This window comes from Pimephales promelas, chromosome 17 (assembly GCF_988280905.1).
Source record: "Pimephales promelas chromosome 17, fPimPro1.hap1.1, whole genome shotgun sequence".
Lineage (NCBI taxonomy): Eukaryota > Metazoa > Chordata > Actinopteri > Cypriniformes > Leuciscidae > Pimephales > Pimephales promelas.
Genome location: NC_142785.1, coordinates 1,856,066 through 1,872,238, shown reverse-complemented (window position 1 = coordinate 1,872,238; position 16,173 = coordinate 1,856,066). Strand labels below are relative to the sequence as shown.

Genomic DNA, 16,173 nt, shown 5'->3' with positions numbered 1-16,173 from the left:
TTTAATTGTCTTAGTTTGGCAAAATAATCTGCTGAAGTCTATTACAGGTAGAGAATAGAGATATCCATACATGCGATGCGTCTAACTAACTACGGTTGATGATGCTCAGTCAACTCAATATATATATATATATATATTTTTTTTTTATTGACAAGAAGTAACATACAAAACTCTCGCAGGGGATAGAATGTACAAAAGTATTAACCAAGCAGAAAACAACAATAGATAAAAAAAACAAAAAAAACAAAGAAGGGGGTCAACTTAATATTATGAAGCTGCAGACTCGGAGTCGGAGCCTGCATCTACAGTCCCCCACCGAGAGTCCCTCATTCTCTGACCCCTCGTTTTTCGAACACAGCGCCTCCTGCTGTTCAAAAGATCGAATAATACCCGCACACAGAGTACAGTGCACGATTATCCAAATGCAATTAAAAACAATAGGATGCAATATTACGGTCTCCAAATAAATTATCCAATAAATATTTGCGTTCCCTGCTTAATGCATGTGCCAAAAAAACGAATTGTTACTGATGGAAGGGATACAATTACAGATTGAACTATCTTCAGAAAAATAGTAGGCTATTGCTACAATGTTTTTTTTATTATTTTTTTTTTATTCAAATTCCAATTTTTCTTTCAGTTCAACCTATAATGGTCTAATTAACATTACCAGCTAACATTACAATATCTTTTTTTTATATACTGTATATTTTGAATGCGAAGCAAAACAAATCAGAATAGACAAAACACCAATAATAAACAATTACTTTATTTAATGATCACCTAAACATCATCTTGCTGTAAAGAAAAAATGAAGAAAAAACTGTGTTCTTGACTTTACTTTTCGCCTTCAATTGCATTAAAAAAAACTCATTTATAAGTCGCTTTGCATAATCATAAAATGACATGTTGCTGGATTCGGCAGGGACAACTCCATCGATGTATGGTGTGGAATAGCTTACAACATAGTACCGATAGCACATGTCTTATGATGTTTAAAAAAGAAAAAGAAAAAAAGAAAAAGATGTTTGCAAATGTTAGTTACCATGTTCTGTTGATATCCCTTGAGATGTTTTTGAACTTTGGACAACTTTGTGGGTTTGAAATATACTGCTCAAAAAAAATAAAGGGAACAATTAAACAACACTTAAAAAGTAAAAACAAGAAAAAAGTAGGCCTATTTAATAAGATTATTTCATTCATTCAGATCTATGATGTGTTATTTTAGTGTTCCCTTTATTTTTTGGAGCAGTGCACAGAATGGGCAGAGAAAATAACTGCAGCATAATGACATTTCTACAAAAAGTCCAAGGTAAAAGGCTAACGTAAACGTAAGCTATCTAAATATTTTCGGGGGGGAGAGGGCGAAAAAAAACATACATTAACGGCTCAAATCTTGTTACAAACCATCTTTACAAATATTAAATGGACTATATTCATATGTTGTATCGATGAGCTAAATTAGTTTTATTAATTAAACGAGTAGGCTACTACGATTCGCTAAATAAAATTGAAGATAGCCTACTCACGTTTTGGCTTAAGTTCTTCACATGTTTATCAGATACAATTTGATAGGAGGCGCTGTCTCGAAAAACGAGGGGTCTGCAGGGGGACTGTCAACTATGCTCTCTACTAGTATTCGTTCCAATATGGCGGACGGCGTACACACACACACTTAGCCGCTAGTGAGGTTTCTATGTTTGTAATCTACGGTCTAACGGATACACGAGAATCCTAAACAAGTGTGCGATCTCTCTTTTCACAAATAACCTCGGGTTGTTGTTCATTGGCAGTGTACAGCAACAATAGCCACTAGTTTTCGGCATGATTTGAGTATGTAAACAGAGTGTTCAGATTAAAAACACACACACTACTGTATCAATAACGTGCTTAACTTCGCCAACACTCCGCGTTTGACTTTAGCTGGCGTTTGCTCTGCTGTAAACAAATGCAGATTCGGGAGGTCACCACTGCAATTCAACTCCAGCGACCGCTGGAAAAACATGAGACCCTCTGACCCCCACAGAAACTAACAAAAGAGTCGCACAAACGCGTTTAGAAAGTGCAAAACAATAGAGTCAACAGAATGAGATGCGCTAGCCATCAGCATCACTAGCATAAGGGTTAATGAACACTGTCAAGTGATTAACGTTGGATTTGGACGGTTATTATGATGAGTTTATTGCCGAGGATCGTACGGTGGCTCGAGAGGAGCTCTTCTTTGTTGCACTTTCACTATCAAAGCAGAGTAAACATGTGTACGAACAACAGAAGATTGCGAGTTCTGGTGGACATGGACGGGGTCATCGCCGACTTCGAGGGAGGATTTCTGAAGAAGTTCAAGGAGAGGTTTCCCAACGAGCCTTTTATATCGTTAGAGGACAGAAGAGGATTCTGGGTGTCCTCACAGTATGGAGACTTGAGAAGTGACCTGTGTGTGAGTGTGTGTGCGACGTATGAAATAATAGTCGGTTCGGTGAAATGGAACGGTTACTACTATAACGTTATATATTTCTTAAACATAAAAAGGTTTGCACATGTGTTTTATGTTTCATATTAATGGCTCATATAGTATGATATTGTGAGAATATGGAGGAAAAAACATATTACAAAAATATTTAATTTGCTGCAGATGTTGATATTTATATGGACAAAACGTGACGGAATTCAAATCAATGGGATATTTATGTATAACAGATGTTTATGCATATAAATATCAATATCTGCCAAATGTAAATCAAACAGACACTGACATAAAATGACATAAGATTATATTTGAATTAGGGCTGTTAGACGATTAATCGCATGCAACATAAAAGTTTGTGTTTGCATAATATATGTGGGTGCACTGTGTATAATTATATTGTATATATAAATACTCACACATGTATATTTAAGAAAAATATTATTTATATATAAATATTTATAATATAAATTATATATAAATCTATATACAGTATATATATGAAGAGTTCAGATGCAAAAGCCTCTAAATGCCATTTGAAATTTTCTTCTAAAATGACCATTTTTATCAAGCTTGTATATTTAAGTTCAGTAATTTCACTTAAAAGACAATTAATAGGTAATCTTCATTGCCGTTTAAGTGAAATTATTGAACTTAAATATACAAGCTTGATAAAAATGATCATTTTAGAAGAATATTTCAAATGGCTTTTGCATCTGAACTCTTCATATGAAAATATTTCTTAAATATATGCAAGCAAGTTTGCGTATATAATAATTATACACAGTGCACCCACATATATTATGCAAACACAAACTTTTATTTTGCATGCGATTAATCGTTTGACAGCCCTAATATTTATCTATTTATTCTGGTCATAACTGTAACAAGATGCTGTGTATTTAGTGCACCCACATATATTATGTAAACACAATTAATCGTTTGACAGCCCTAATTTAAAGGCTTAGTTTTATTATCAAAGCTCTGTAGTTTTAAAATATAGGCCTATATAATACAACTGAGAGATGAACAAATAAACCTGATCATCGTATTTCTAACTCATAATTTTTCTAAAAAAAAATAAATGTATGGATAATCAAGTAAACCTGCTTCAGTCCAAGTTATTATGTTTACTTGATAAAAATCAGTCCAGATTTGACAGCAGAAAAACACTGAAGGTTTGTACAGTTACACTAACAGGCTTTTACTAGTTTCTGACGTCACAAACGACCTTGTAACCAATCAGATCAACGTGTGATCGTCAAAGGGTGGATCTCTGAGCTGAGGGAGGGAGTGGGGGCGGGGCTTATTTGCATATTCATAGAATCACGTATAGTAAATGAGGCAAGGGTGTCGAGTTACATTACAGATATTTTAAGACATTTTTTTAAATATGTCATTTTGGTGATCAAAGATGAGTTTTACGTGATAGAATGATTAAGTGACTATTATGGATGTTGTTTGCTCTGATTGCAGGACAAGGCCATCAGCATTTGGGAGTCAAAAAACTTCTTCATGGAACTGGAGCCTCTTCCCGGAGGAGTCGAGGCGCTGAAGGAGATGTCCAAGATGGAGAAGTAAGACTTCAACTAGTTATGTCATTCATTTTATTTGTTGCAATCATGGAAATCAAATACCTAAATCACCCTATTGTAAACCAGCCTCCCTCCAGAAGATCTTGCATAATAGTCAGATAAGCGAAGCTAAACAAGAATCTCCCTTGAGTAAATGTTTGTCTGGATATTACCATCTGACTTACTCTCTCTTTTCTTCCTCCAGTACAGATGTCTTCATTTGCACCAGTCCAATAAAGCATTACAGCTTCTGCCCGTATGAAAAGGTGAGGTTCTCGTAAACTGAGCTTCATTTATACAGTCAAACCCAAATGTATTCAGACACTTTCAACATTTCACTCGCTATAGTTTAGAAATTTGCATAAATTTGACACTTTATATCGATATTTTTTGGGTATAATATGTCACAGTTAATTTATTTTGCTCTCCTCACTTGGATAAATTAACTATAGTGTCCTGATCACACTAGTAAACAAATATAAAAAATAATATCTGGTGTCTGAATAATTATTCGTAACATGTATATTCATGTTGGTCAGTGACGTCACAATCATAACATCACAATCTCGTAATATCAGTATATTATGCATATTTACGAGCAAACCCAGATTAATATAACACGATACTTATTTGTGTAAGCATGCATTGAAATAAAGTGACCCATTATTTTTGTTATATCTATTAATTTTCCCGAAATGCTTTTATTTCAGTGCATTTTTGTTTGTCCACAGTACGCTTGGGTAGAGAAACATCTGGGCCCTGAGTTCCTGGAGCAGATCGTCCTGACCCGAGACAAGACCATCGTGACCGGAGACGTCCTCATAGACGACAAGCCTGATATCCTCGGTGAGTAACAGCGCCGTATATCAGGTGTTTGTGTGTATATCTGAGAAACACATGTGTGTTTTTCCCAAGCTCAAACTTTCCGGTCTCTCTCTTTGAAAACATCTCTGAAGTGAGTTAAACTGCAGTTCATCGACTGGCCACTAGAGGCCGGCTGCAGGAGAGAGTCAATCCCATAGACCCGCATGTTAAAATGCCCAACTTTACAGCAGAATAAAACATGTTTACAGTCTGGTGGAAAAAGCGGTTTCGGTCTATATCGCTAATTTTGTCCTTCATGACGACTGTGAGAGGAGTGAATTATTTTATAACTCATCCGTTTAAATTATATTAAGCATTAAAGTTATGCATAATTAAGGGCGTGGCCTCTTGATTGACAGGTGGATTGCCGCTGATGTCACTACTTGCTATTTTTTATTTTTTTTATTACCTACCATTTAAAATGAGTAAACTAACAAACTAAAAAAAATACATAAAGAAACATTGACAACAGTTAAACAAAAATGTGCAAATGTTGACAGATTGAAACACACTTTCTAATTTTTCAAACCCAATATTGTGGTATTGTTGAATTTCTGATCTTAGTGTTTTAACGCTGCATGTATTTTTTAAATAACCATAACTTGCTCAATTTTCTACCGATTTTCAAACGGTTTGGTTTAGGGATGGGCAACGATTAACCGCGATTAATCGCATCCAAAATAAAAGTTTGTGTTTACATAATATATGTGTGTGTAGTGTGTATAATTAATTTGTATATATAATTACCCACACAGATATGTACTTTGTACATATTTAAGAAATATGTGCATGTATATATTTTATATATATATATTCACAATTAAAATTACATATAAATATAAATATTTGATATATTAATAACACATTTTTCTTAAATATATACATGCATGTGTGGGTATTTATATATACAAATTAGGGCTGTGCAAAAATTAATTGCGATTAAACGCATCCAAAATAAAAGTCTGTGTTTACATAATATATTTGTGTGTGCCGTATATAATTATTTTGTATATATAAATACACACACATGCATGTATATATTTAAGAAAATGTGTTATTCATATATAAAATATTTATATATATATATATAATTTAAGCGCAAATAATTCTTAAATATATACATGCATGCATAGGTATTTATATATACAAAATAATTATATACAGCACACACAAATATATTATGTAAACACAGACTTTTATTTTGGATGCAATTAATTTTTGCACAGCCCTAATACAAATTAATTATACACACATATTATGTAAACACAAACTTTTATTTTGGATGCGATTAATCGCGATTAATTGTTGCCCATCCCTACGTCAGAGATGTAGTTATGCACTTTATAATAATAATAAGTGTATAAATAAATAATCATCCAGAATTACAGCCATGTCAATAACGTTTTTAAGAAACCAAACCGTTTGTAAATCCGTCAAGATTTCAACGAGATAACAGTGTTTGTGTTCGTGCTGATCACTCACTTCAGAGCCCGCCAGAAAGCTTGCCTGTGACAAGATGGCCGCCGGTGATGCCGATACAGACTCCGCATGTCGTGTTCTCCGTAATCCACGGTTTTCTTACAGTCTGTTTTTGCGTTGAAGGTGTGGAGCCCAATCCGACGTGGGAACACGTTCTCTTCACCGCCTGCCACAACAAACACCTGGAGAACCCTCCGCAGCGCCGGCTCCTGTCCTGGGCCGACGACTGGAGAGCCGTTCTGGCCAGCAAACGCCAGTGAGACATCCCATCATGCTCTCCTTCCACAGGGAATCCAGATCTGATAGAGACAGAGCGACACAATCTCAAAACCACACACACACACACACTCCAACCGTCTCCATTGAGTTTGAATCATACAAAACTAAAAAGCTGCTACGTGACAATATGTACAGCAAACAAGCTAAAAAACACGTTTTTATAAGCTGTCGACCCAAAAAACAAGCGTTTAAAGACACAAAATATGTCACATTACTCTGAGATTTAACTTACGCCAACTGGAACAGAAATATAAGATATAAAACTGATATTCGACTTACCTGTGACAATGTTTACTGCACATATTGTGTGTTTTTAGTGCATACTGAATGTCAGGATCCCACAATTTGGTCCTTAAACGCTTGTTTTTTGGATCGACGGTTAAAAAAAACGTGTTTTTTAGCTTGTTTGCTGTACATTTTGTCCCATTGCAGCTTTTAGACATTGTTTTTTTTAATTTTTTATAAGCCATAAATGACGAGGAGGCGATTCACACAATGTAAAGTCAATGGAGACGGTTGGAGTGTGTGTCCGGTTTTTACGATTTTGACGCGTGACATCCCATCATGCTCTCCTTCGACAGGGAAGCGAGATCTGAAGGGTATCAGCCCTCATATCCAGTGCATTACATGACAGGGAAACACACTGTGTTTTTTTATGACACACACACCGTTTTTCATGCAAGACTTTTTATTGTTTATATGCATTCATAGAGAGCTCACACACTCATCGTTTACATCAAGCACAAACTGCCTTTCTACAAAGCGGATATCGAATATTGAAACACTTTTACGCTCTCGTCTAACCTCACATGTGGACGATTTTTCATGAATGCATGATTCATTTATTATGAAATATAGTTTTAATTCAGGGAGAGCCACTGTAAAAAGGGATCAGTTGATTTAAACTTAAAATTTAGGAAATCCGGTGTCTTCTCAAATTAGGTAATTTTTTAATTAAGCATTATGTTTATTTACAGGTGCAATATCGTGCAAAAGTTCATTTATTTCAGTAATTCAACTTAAAAGGTGAAACTAATATATTATATAGACTCATTACATGCAAAGTGAGATATTTCAAGCCTTTATTTGTTATAATGTTGATGATTATGGATTACAGATATGAAAACCTTCACAATATTGTCATTTTGTATTTGGGGTTTAAGCCATAATCATCAAAATTATAACAAATAAAGGCTTGAAATATCTCACTTTGCCTGTAATCTATATAATATACTAGTTTCACCTTCTAAATTGAATTACTGAAATAAATGAACTTTTGCACGATACTCTGATTTTTCGAGTTTCACCTGAAAACGGGTTTATTGTTTTGTTTTTTAAGTAAGTGAACTGATCACTTGTACAGTAGGGTACAGTAAGACAGCTTGTGTTGTTTGATGAATGCCAGAGCACTGCATGTGTTTCTCTGGGTATGTGTTGCACTCCCGACACTAGAGGGCGCTACGAGCACATGGATTTATTATAACGCCTGTGAAGGGAAATTCTTTTTTTTTTTTTTAATTTTGGTTAATACTTTTATTAGTTTGGGATGAATCTTTTAATAAACTTTTATGCATTTGAGGATAGGTGTTTGGTTTACGGTTTGGCTTGTGCATTATCTTTGGGTTTCATCATGGATGAGAATGTCCTGTTGAAATGTTTGGGGTCGGTGAGATTCAATCATTAAATTAACTAAATTACCTTACGAAAGATTTCTTTTTAAAAAAATTATTCCAGTTCATCAAAGAATCCTAGTAGCACCCCATTGCAGTACACAAGATCTAGGGGGCGGAGTCGGATCCAGATCTGAGGGGTGGAGCTGGGTAGGTTTAGGGGTGAGGTTAGGGATGAGGGGTGGGGTTAGGGATCAGGGGGTGGAGCTGGATAGGTTTAGGGGTGGGTTTAGGGATCAGGGGGTGGAGCTGGATAGGTTTAGGGGTGGGGTTAGGGATCAGAGGGTGGAGCTAGGTAGGTTTAGGGGTGGGTTTAGGGATCAGGGGGTGGAGCTGGATAGGTTTAGGGGTGGGTTTAGGGATCAGGGGGTGGAGCTGGATAGGTTTAGGGGTGGGGTTAGGGATCAGAGGGTGGAGCTGGGTAGGTTTAGGGGTGGGTTTAGGGATCAGAGGGTGGAGCTGGGTAGGTTTAGGGGTGGGGTTAGGGATCAGAGGGTGGAGCTGGGTAGGTTTAGGGGTGGGTTTAGGGATCAGAGGGTGGAGCTGGGTAGGTTTAGGGGTGGGGTTAGGGATCAGGGGGTGGAGCTGGGTAGGTTTAGGGGTGGGATTAGGGATCAGGGGGTGGAGCTGGATAGGTTTAGGGGTGGGTTTAGGGATCAGGGGTTGGAGCTGGGTAGGTTTAGGGGTGGGTTTAGGGATCAGGGGGTGGAGCTGGATAGGTTTAGGGGTGGGGTTAGGGATCAGAGGGTGGAGCTGGGTAGGTTTAGGGGTGGGGTTAGGGATCAGGGGGTGGAGCTGGATAGGTTTAGGGGTGGGTTTAGGGATCAGGGGGTGGAGCTGGATAGGTTTAGGGGTGGGGTTAGGGATCAGAGGGTGGAGCTGGGTAGGTTTAGGGGTGGGTTTAGGGATCAGGGGGTGGAGCTGGATAGGTTTAGGGGTGGGTTTAGGGATCAGGGGGTGGAGCTGGATAGGTTTAGGGGTGGGGTTAGGGATCAGAGGGTGGAGCTGGGTAGGTTTAGGGGTGGGTTTAGGGATCAGGGGGTGGAGCTGGATAGGTTTAGGGGTGGGTTTAGGGATCAGGGGGTGGAGCTGGATAGGTTTAGGGGTGGGGTTAGGGATCAGAGGGTGGAGCTGGGTAGGTTTAGGGGTGGGGTTAGGGATCAGGGGGTGGAGCTGGATAGGTTTAGGGGTGGGGTTAGGGATCGGGGTGGGTTTAGGGATCAGGGGGTGGAGCTGGGTGGGTTTAGGTGTAAGCAAGGTGGGAGGAGTTGGATCTGGATCCGACTCCTCCCCGTGGATTTCATGTTCTGCAGTGAGGACCGTGTCAAGAATCCTGCAAGAATGAAATATATCACGGTTTCACCAAGTTTTCGTGTTTCCTCAGCATCAAATCATCATAATAGAGTGATTTCTGAAGGATCATGTGACACTGAAGACTGGGGTAATGCTGTTAAACCACATTTTACAATATATTCACATAGAAAATAGAAATAGTCCCAATTTCTGATTATTATCAATGCTGAAAACAGTCGCTTTTTATGGAAACGGAAATCTTTAGTAAACTTAAAAATGCCACTTTTGATCAATTAAATGCGTCCTTGCTGAATAAAAATCCTAATTTCTAAAACAATCTGACCCCAAACATTTGCACAGATTAAATATATTTGCAGATGTGTGAGACCAACATGTCTAAAACACTAATGTCTCAATCACAATGACTAAGATTTTAATACAGGTTTATCATTTGTTGACTAGAACAAACAAACGAAACATAATCTTCAAGATGACATTTCAGAGTACTACCAGAAAACATGTTTAAAGTTCACTCAGGTAGAACAAGGTTAGAGAAAGAAACTCATTTTATAGTCGTTTTATAAGCTAAACCTTTTAACATTACAATATGGCAGATATGGTTAAATAATTGGTAACACTTTACAATAAGGTTTCATTCGTTAACATGAACTAATAATAAACTGCACTTTAATAAACTGTTAATTTCGACATTTACTAATACATTATTAAAATCAAAAGTACAATATTTGTTAATGTTTATCAATGCACTGTGACATGAATGAAACTCGCAAAATTAGAATATTGTGCAAAAGTTCATTTATTTCAGTAATTGAAGGTGAAACTAATATATTATAAGGTTAGGGTCATAATTTTCATGATTATGCAGCTTATAAAAAAACCCCTATGGTTTTCATATCTGTAAGCCATAATCATGAAAATTATAACAAATAAAGGCTTAAAATATCTCACTTTGCATGTCCATATAATATATTAGATTCACCTTTTATGTTGAATTAAATGAACTTTTGCACTTTTTCCAGTTTCACTTGTATTTTTAGTAACTAACATTTAATAAAGATTAACATAAACATGTTAATTAATACATAAACTAATGAAACCTTGTTGTAAAGTGTTACCAAATAAGTAAATGTGCAGAATTTGACCTGAAAACACACAAACAAACCGACACTCTCTAGTACTTTCTTGCCATTAGCCAGTTTGCAGGGTGTTGCATCAAGGGTCAAAGGTCAGCGGGTTCACGTGACGGTCGTGAGAGAGAGCGCTTCCGTTCTTAGCTGATGTTTGACCAACACCGGTGATGCATTACATGTTTTGTCTGCGCTTCCTTTTGTCCTCAAAGTATTATTTTTTTAATTTTTGTTGTGCTTTGTGCCATGTCATTTAGAAGTAGATATCATGAATTAGTTTGTAAATGTTCGTTTAAAAAGTGTGGTTTACACATGAATGCTAATGACCAAGAAGTGGTGCTGAATAAATAGCCATGAACACCAATGTTAGTGTGTTTTTTCCTTATTATAGAGTAGAAGTTCTTGTTCTTGTAGACATTTATGTTTGGATTCAATTAGATTTTTGTAATATTTTAACAATTACACTACGTGGTACAATGGGACTAAAGAAAAAAAATGTCTTTATACTACTTCCATAATCTATAGTGTATGATTGCAGAAAAAAAAAATGTTTGTATTGCACATTTATGGAGCAAAATTGTTAATTATAGAAGTGGTTTAGTAAAAATCTCATTAATCTATAAGGTGGCGACATTTATATACATGCTTTAGCTAAAATAATTGTTTTTAATAACGTCCAAGTACTTAAAGTTTGCACTGTTTTCTGTTTATTTTGTTTGTTCGATAAATACACTTATTAAAATGTTATTAAAAAAAATTGGTAAAAATACAGAAAATATATTTTTTTAAAAGTTAAGATTTTGAAAGCATTGAAGATCCCATAATAATTTTATTTATATTTACAGTTGTAATAATAAATTATATGATATATTTTCAAATATAATGGTTTCATTGTAAAATGGTGATTATCTCTAAGGTGGACACCAAACTTAACTGATATTTCGGGCCGTTGTTTATTATCATGTTAATTATTGTGTCTTTCGCCTCGACAGCATATTCTTCCATTATAGAAAAAACTGTTGCTTTAATTACCTTGAGAAAAAAAAAAACAAGACCATTAATCATTAATTTTAGCGATTGTCGTTTGCTACAACATTTGAAATAACGTCAGATCAAATTAGTTTAGAATCAATTTTGCGGTATAAAAGCTGGTTTCTGCCAAAGAATGAAAAATAATAAAGCTAATTCGAAATTTTATCTCACAATTCTTACTTTTTTTCTCACAATTGCGAGATATAAAGTCAGAAATCCGTAAAATAAAGTCACAATTGCAGGTTATAAAGTCAAAATTATGAGATATAAACTTGCGATTGCCAGAAATACAGGCTACTTGAAATTCTGACTTTTTCTTTCAGAATTGCATGTTTATATCTTCCAATTATGACTTTATAACCAGCAATTGCGAGAAACTTGCAATCATGTGTTAAAAAGTCAGAATTGCATGATATAATGGGTCAAGGGTCAAATGATATAATGATATGCCTATTATGATATAATGTCGCAATTATGTGTTATAAAATCAGAATTTCGTGATATAAAGTAGCAATTGCGATAAAAAAAGTAGAATTGTTAACTTTGTTAGTAATTTAAAGTCAGAATTGCATGATATAAAGTTGCAATTACGAGAAAAAAAGTCTGAATTGTTAGTTTTTTTCCTCGCAATTCTGACTTTATATTTCGCAATTTTGAGAAATAAAGTCAGAAATACAAGATATAAACTCGCAATTATGTTATAAAATCAGAATTTTGTGATATAAAGTCGCAATTGCGATAAAAAAAGTAGAATTATTAACTTTGTTAGTAATTTAAAGTCAGAATTGCATGATATAAAGTTGCAATTACAAGAAAAAGTCTGAATTGTTAGTTTTTTTCCTCGCAATTCTGACTTTATATTTCGCAATTTTGAGAAATAGTCAGAATTACAAGATATAAACTCGTAATTATGTTATAAAATCAGAATTTCGTGATATAAAGTCGCAATTGCGATAAAAAAAGTAGAATTATTAACTTTGTTAGCAATTTAAAGTCAGAATTGCATGATATATAGTTGGAATTACGAGAAAAAGTCTGAATTGTTAGTTTTTTTTCTCGCAATTCTGACTTTATATCTCGCAATTTTGAGAAATAAAGTCAGAATTACAAGATATAAACTCGCAATTATGTTATAAAATCAGAATTTCGTGATATAAAGTCGCAATTGTGACTTAATTTACTTTATAACACGCAAATGCGACTGTATTTCACGCAATTATATCTCGCAATTCTGAGAAATAAAGTCAGAATTGCGAGATATAAAGACACAATTGTGAGAAATAAAGTCAGAATTGCGAGATATAAAGTCACAATTGCGAGATATAAAGTCAGAATTGTGAAATATAAAGTCAGAATTGTGAGATATAAAGTCAGAATTGTGAAATATAAAGTCAGAATTGTGAGATATAAAGTCAGAATTGAGGGAAATAAAGTCGCAATTGTGGGAAATAAAGTCGCAATTGTGAGATAAAAATCACAATTATCTTTTAAAATGGTTTCTTCAGAGGTGGAGACAAATTTCCATAGTTTGCGATCAAGCAAATTTGCAAGAGGATGTTTTGGAAAGTGCAGCGGCAAAACAAGCTTGTGCCATCTAGTGGTGGAGAGGAAAATCACATCAAAGGCGCTTCTTACCCTGGTGTGCCTTTAGCCCTGTTGTACCCTACATATACAGTATGTATATGTATATATATATAAGACCATTGTATTGTGTTATCTGTTAAAAGTAAATGTATATTGTTACTATTGACTGTCGTATGATCCAAGTTCTCCCCACGGATGTCACGTTTGTCATCATGGAGAACAACGTCTTGTTTTCTTACTCTGAGAAGCTCTTTTAGCATTTCCATGTGTTCGGTCACAACCACCAAGCACACAGAAAAAGAAAGAAAGAAAACAATGAGCAGAAACATTATTCTAGAGTATTTTAGAAGGCTTGGGAAACACTTTCTATCTTCTTAGCAACAGCTGTAAGTTTGTAAATGTCCAAATGATATTGTCAGGCTTTTCTATTTACAGCGCATCAAAAGAAACAAGAGGTGCTTGTAAACATCAGCTTGTAACTTTCCAAGCATTTCTTTTTCCCTTTTGTTTATGTTCTCCGTCTGGTTTATGATAGATGCTGTTTCCAAGAGCCGACCAATCAGAGCGCTGCATCTGTCACATGACACACACACCTGTGCACACAGCTGTCAGTTTCCAGCTTGATAAGAGAATCCCTATAATCGTTTACCGAAAACCTCTCTGATTATACTGACTCAACTGTACGAGGACATCGTTTCGGTTGTTTTGGTCAATATACTGACCATCAAAACCTCCACATTAAGCCAATCAGCTCTTGTGTGTTTTTCCTGAGAAACAAAGTGACTCAGTCTGTATGCATAACAGCAGGTTTCAAGCACACCTTCCAGGAAACAGGCATACCTGTGCGCAAATACTACAGTAATGCAAGCAAACAAACCATAAAATGTGCACAATAAATCATGTTAGCCTGGAAGAGAGGGAACATGACTGGCGAGACTTACGGTAAATACAACATAACAGGGCAGAAGGTGCCGATCGATCATTAGCTGTGGGAAATCAAGTCTCCATTTTAGCCTCGTGACACTTTTATTATTGTTTTTTACATACAGGTGAAACTCGAAAAATTAGAGTATCGTGCAAAAGTTCATTTATTTCAGTAATTCAATTTAGAAGGTGAAACTAATATATTATATAGACTCATTACATGCAAAGAGAGATATTTCAAGCCTTTATTTGTTATAATTTTAATGTTACTTGGCTAATACGCTATCTAATCAATAAAATTGTGACAACAGATTACAAGTAATATTATTAATTAAATTTAACAAATTAGAACTGAGTAATAATTAATTCCTAAAAAGTTAACCATTTAAAATTAGCAAACATTTACACAAAAAATAAACAAAAATATCTGAATAACAGATACACTGTAAACATAAATATGATTTATATAATCAATAGAATTGTGGCAACAGATTACAAGCAATATTATTAATTAAATTTAACAAATTAGAACTGAGTAATAATTAATTAATTCCTAAAACCATTTAAAATTAGTAAACATTTACACAAAAATTAAACAAAAATATCTGAATAACAGATACACTGTAAACATGAATATGGTTTATATAATCAATAGAATTGTGGCAACAGATTACAAGCAATATTATTAATTAAATTTAACAAATTAAAATTGAGTAATAATTAATGAAATTATTCCTTAAAAGTTAACCATTTAAATTGAGTAAAGTTTACACCAAAAAATTAAACAAAAATATCTGACTAACAGACTGATGTCAAAGATTAATTAAGAACTCTTTATTTTATATTGCCAACATTGAAGACACCTGATGTTAACAAGCCGAATCGCTGAAGGAGAAAACCGTCATTTCAAAACAAACCTAAAACAAACACTGATCACCATAATGGTGACTTAAATTTATGTTTTTTTGGTTGTTGTTGTACGTTTTACTCATTTTAAATGGTTAACTTTTAAGGAATTAATTTGATTAATTATTACTCATTTCTAATTTGTTACATTTAATTAATAATATTGCTTGTAATCTGTTGCCAACATTTTTTTTGATTAGATAAAGCATATTAATTTACAGTGTAATATCCAATTAAATCCTAAAAAGTTGACCATTTAAAATTAGTAAAATGTATACAAATAAATAAATAATAATAATAACAGAATAACAGATAGATGTCAGAGATGAATGAAGAACTCTTTATTTTATATTGCCAACATTGAAGACACCTGATGTTAACGAGCAGAATCACTGAAGGAGAAAACCGTCATTTCAAAACAAACCTAAAACAAACACCGATCACCATAATGGTGACTTAAATTTATGTTTTTTTGGTTGTTGTTGTTGTACGTTTTACTCATTTTAAATGGTTAACTTTTAAGGAATTAATTTGATTAATTATTACTCATTTCTAATTTGTTACATTTAATTAATAATATTGCTTGTAATCTGTTGCCAACATTTTTTTTTTTTGATTAGATAAAGCATATTAATTTACAGTGTAATATCTAATTAAATCCTAAAAAGTTGACCATTTAAAATTAGTAAAATGTATACAAATAAATAAATAATAATAATAACAGAATAACAGATAGATGTCAGAGATGAATGAAGAACTCTTTATTTTATATTGCCAATATTGAAGACACCTGATGTTAACAAGCCGAATCGCTGAAGGAGAAAACCGTAATTGTAAGTCACCATTATGATGATCAGTGTTCGTTTTAGTTGGGCTCTTGACCCGTCGTAAGTCATTCACTTTAAGTTTTAAAATAAATAAAGGCTTGAAATATCTCACTTTGCATGTAATGAGTC

The 16,173-nt window shown here is 34.5% G+C and overlaps 1 protein-coding gene across 2 annotated transcripts in view; it reads left to right on the top strand.

The window, feature by feature from the left end:
• Positions 1-1,237: 1,237 nt before the first annotated feature.
• Positions 1,238-16,173, top strand: part of nt5m (5',3'-nucleotidase, mitochondrial) — a 339,382-nt gene continuing 324,446 nt past the window's right edge. Inside the window, exons 1-5 of one of the 2 annotated variants that reach the window (XR_016146952.1) lie at positions 1,238-2,437; positions 3,941-4,041; positions 4,244-4,304; positions 4,770-4,884; positions 6,505-7,756. Coding sequence is in view for 1 of the 2 variants with exons in the window: in XM_039674319.2 (XP_039530253.2) it covers positions 2,171-2,437; positions 3,941-4,041; positions 4,244-4,304; positions 4,770-4,884; positions 6,505-6,641 (681 nt within the window). In the remaining variant the exon portion in view is untranslated. Of the gene's footprint in view, positions 2,438-3,940; positions 4,042-4,243; positions 4,305-4,769; positions 4,885-6,504; positions 8,370-16,173 lie in introns of those variants that run through there. The other variant, XM_039674319.2, reaches the window with a different exon arrangement.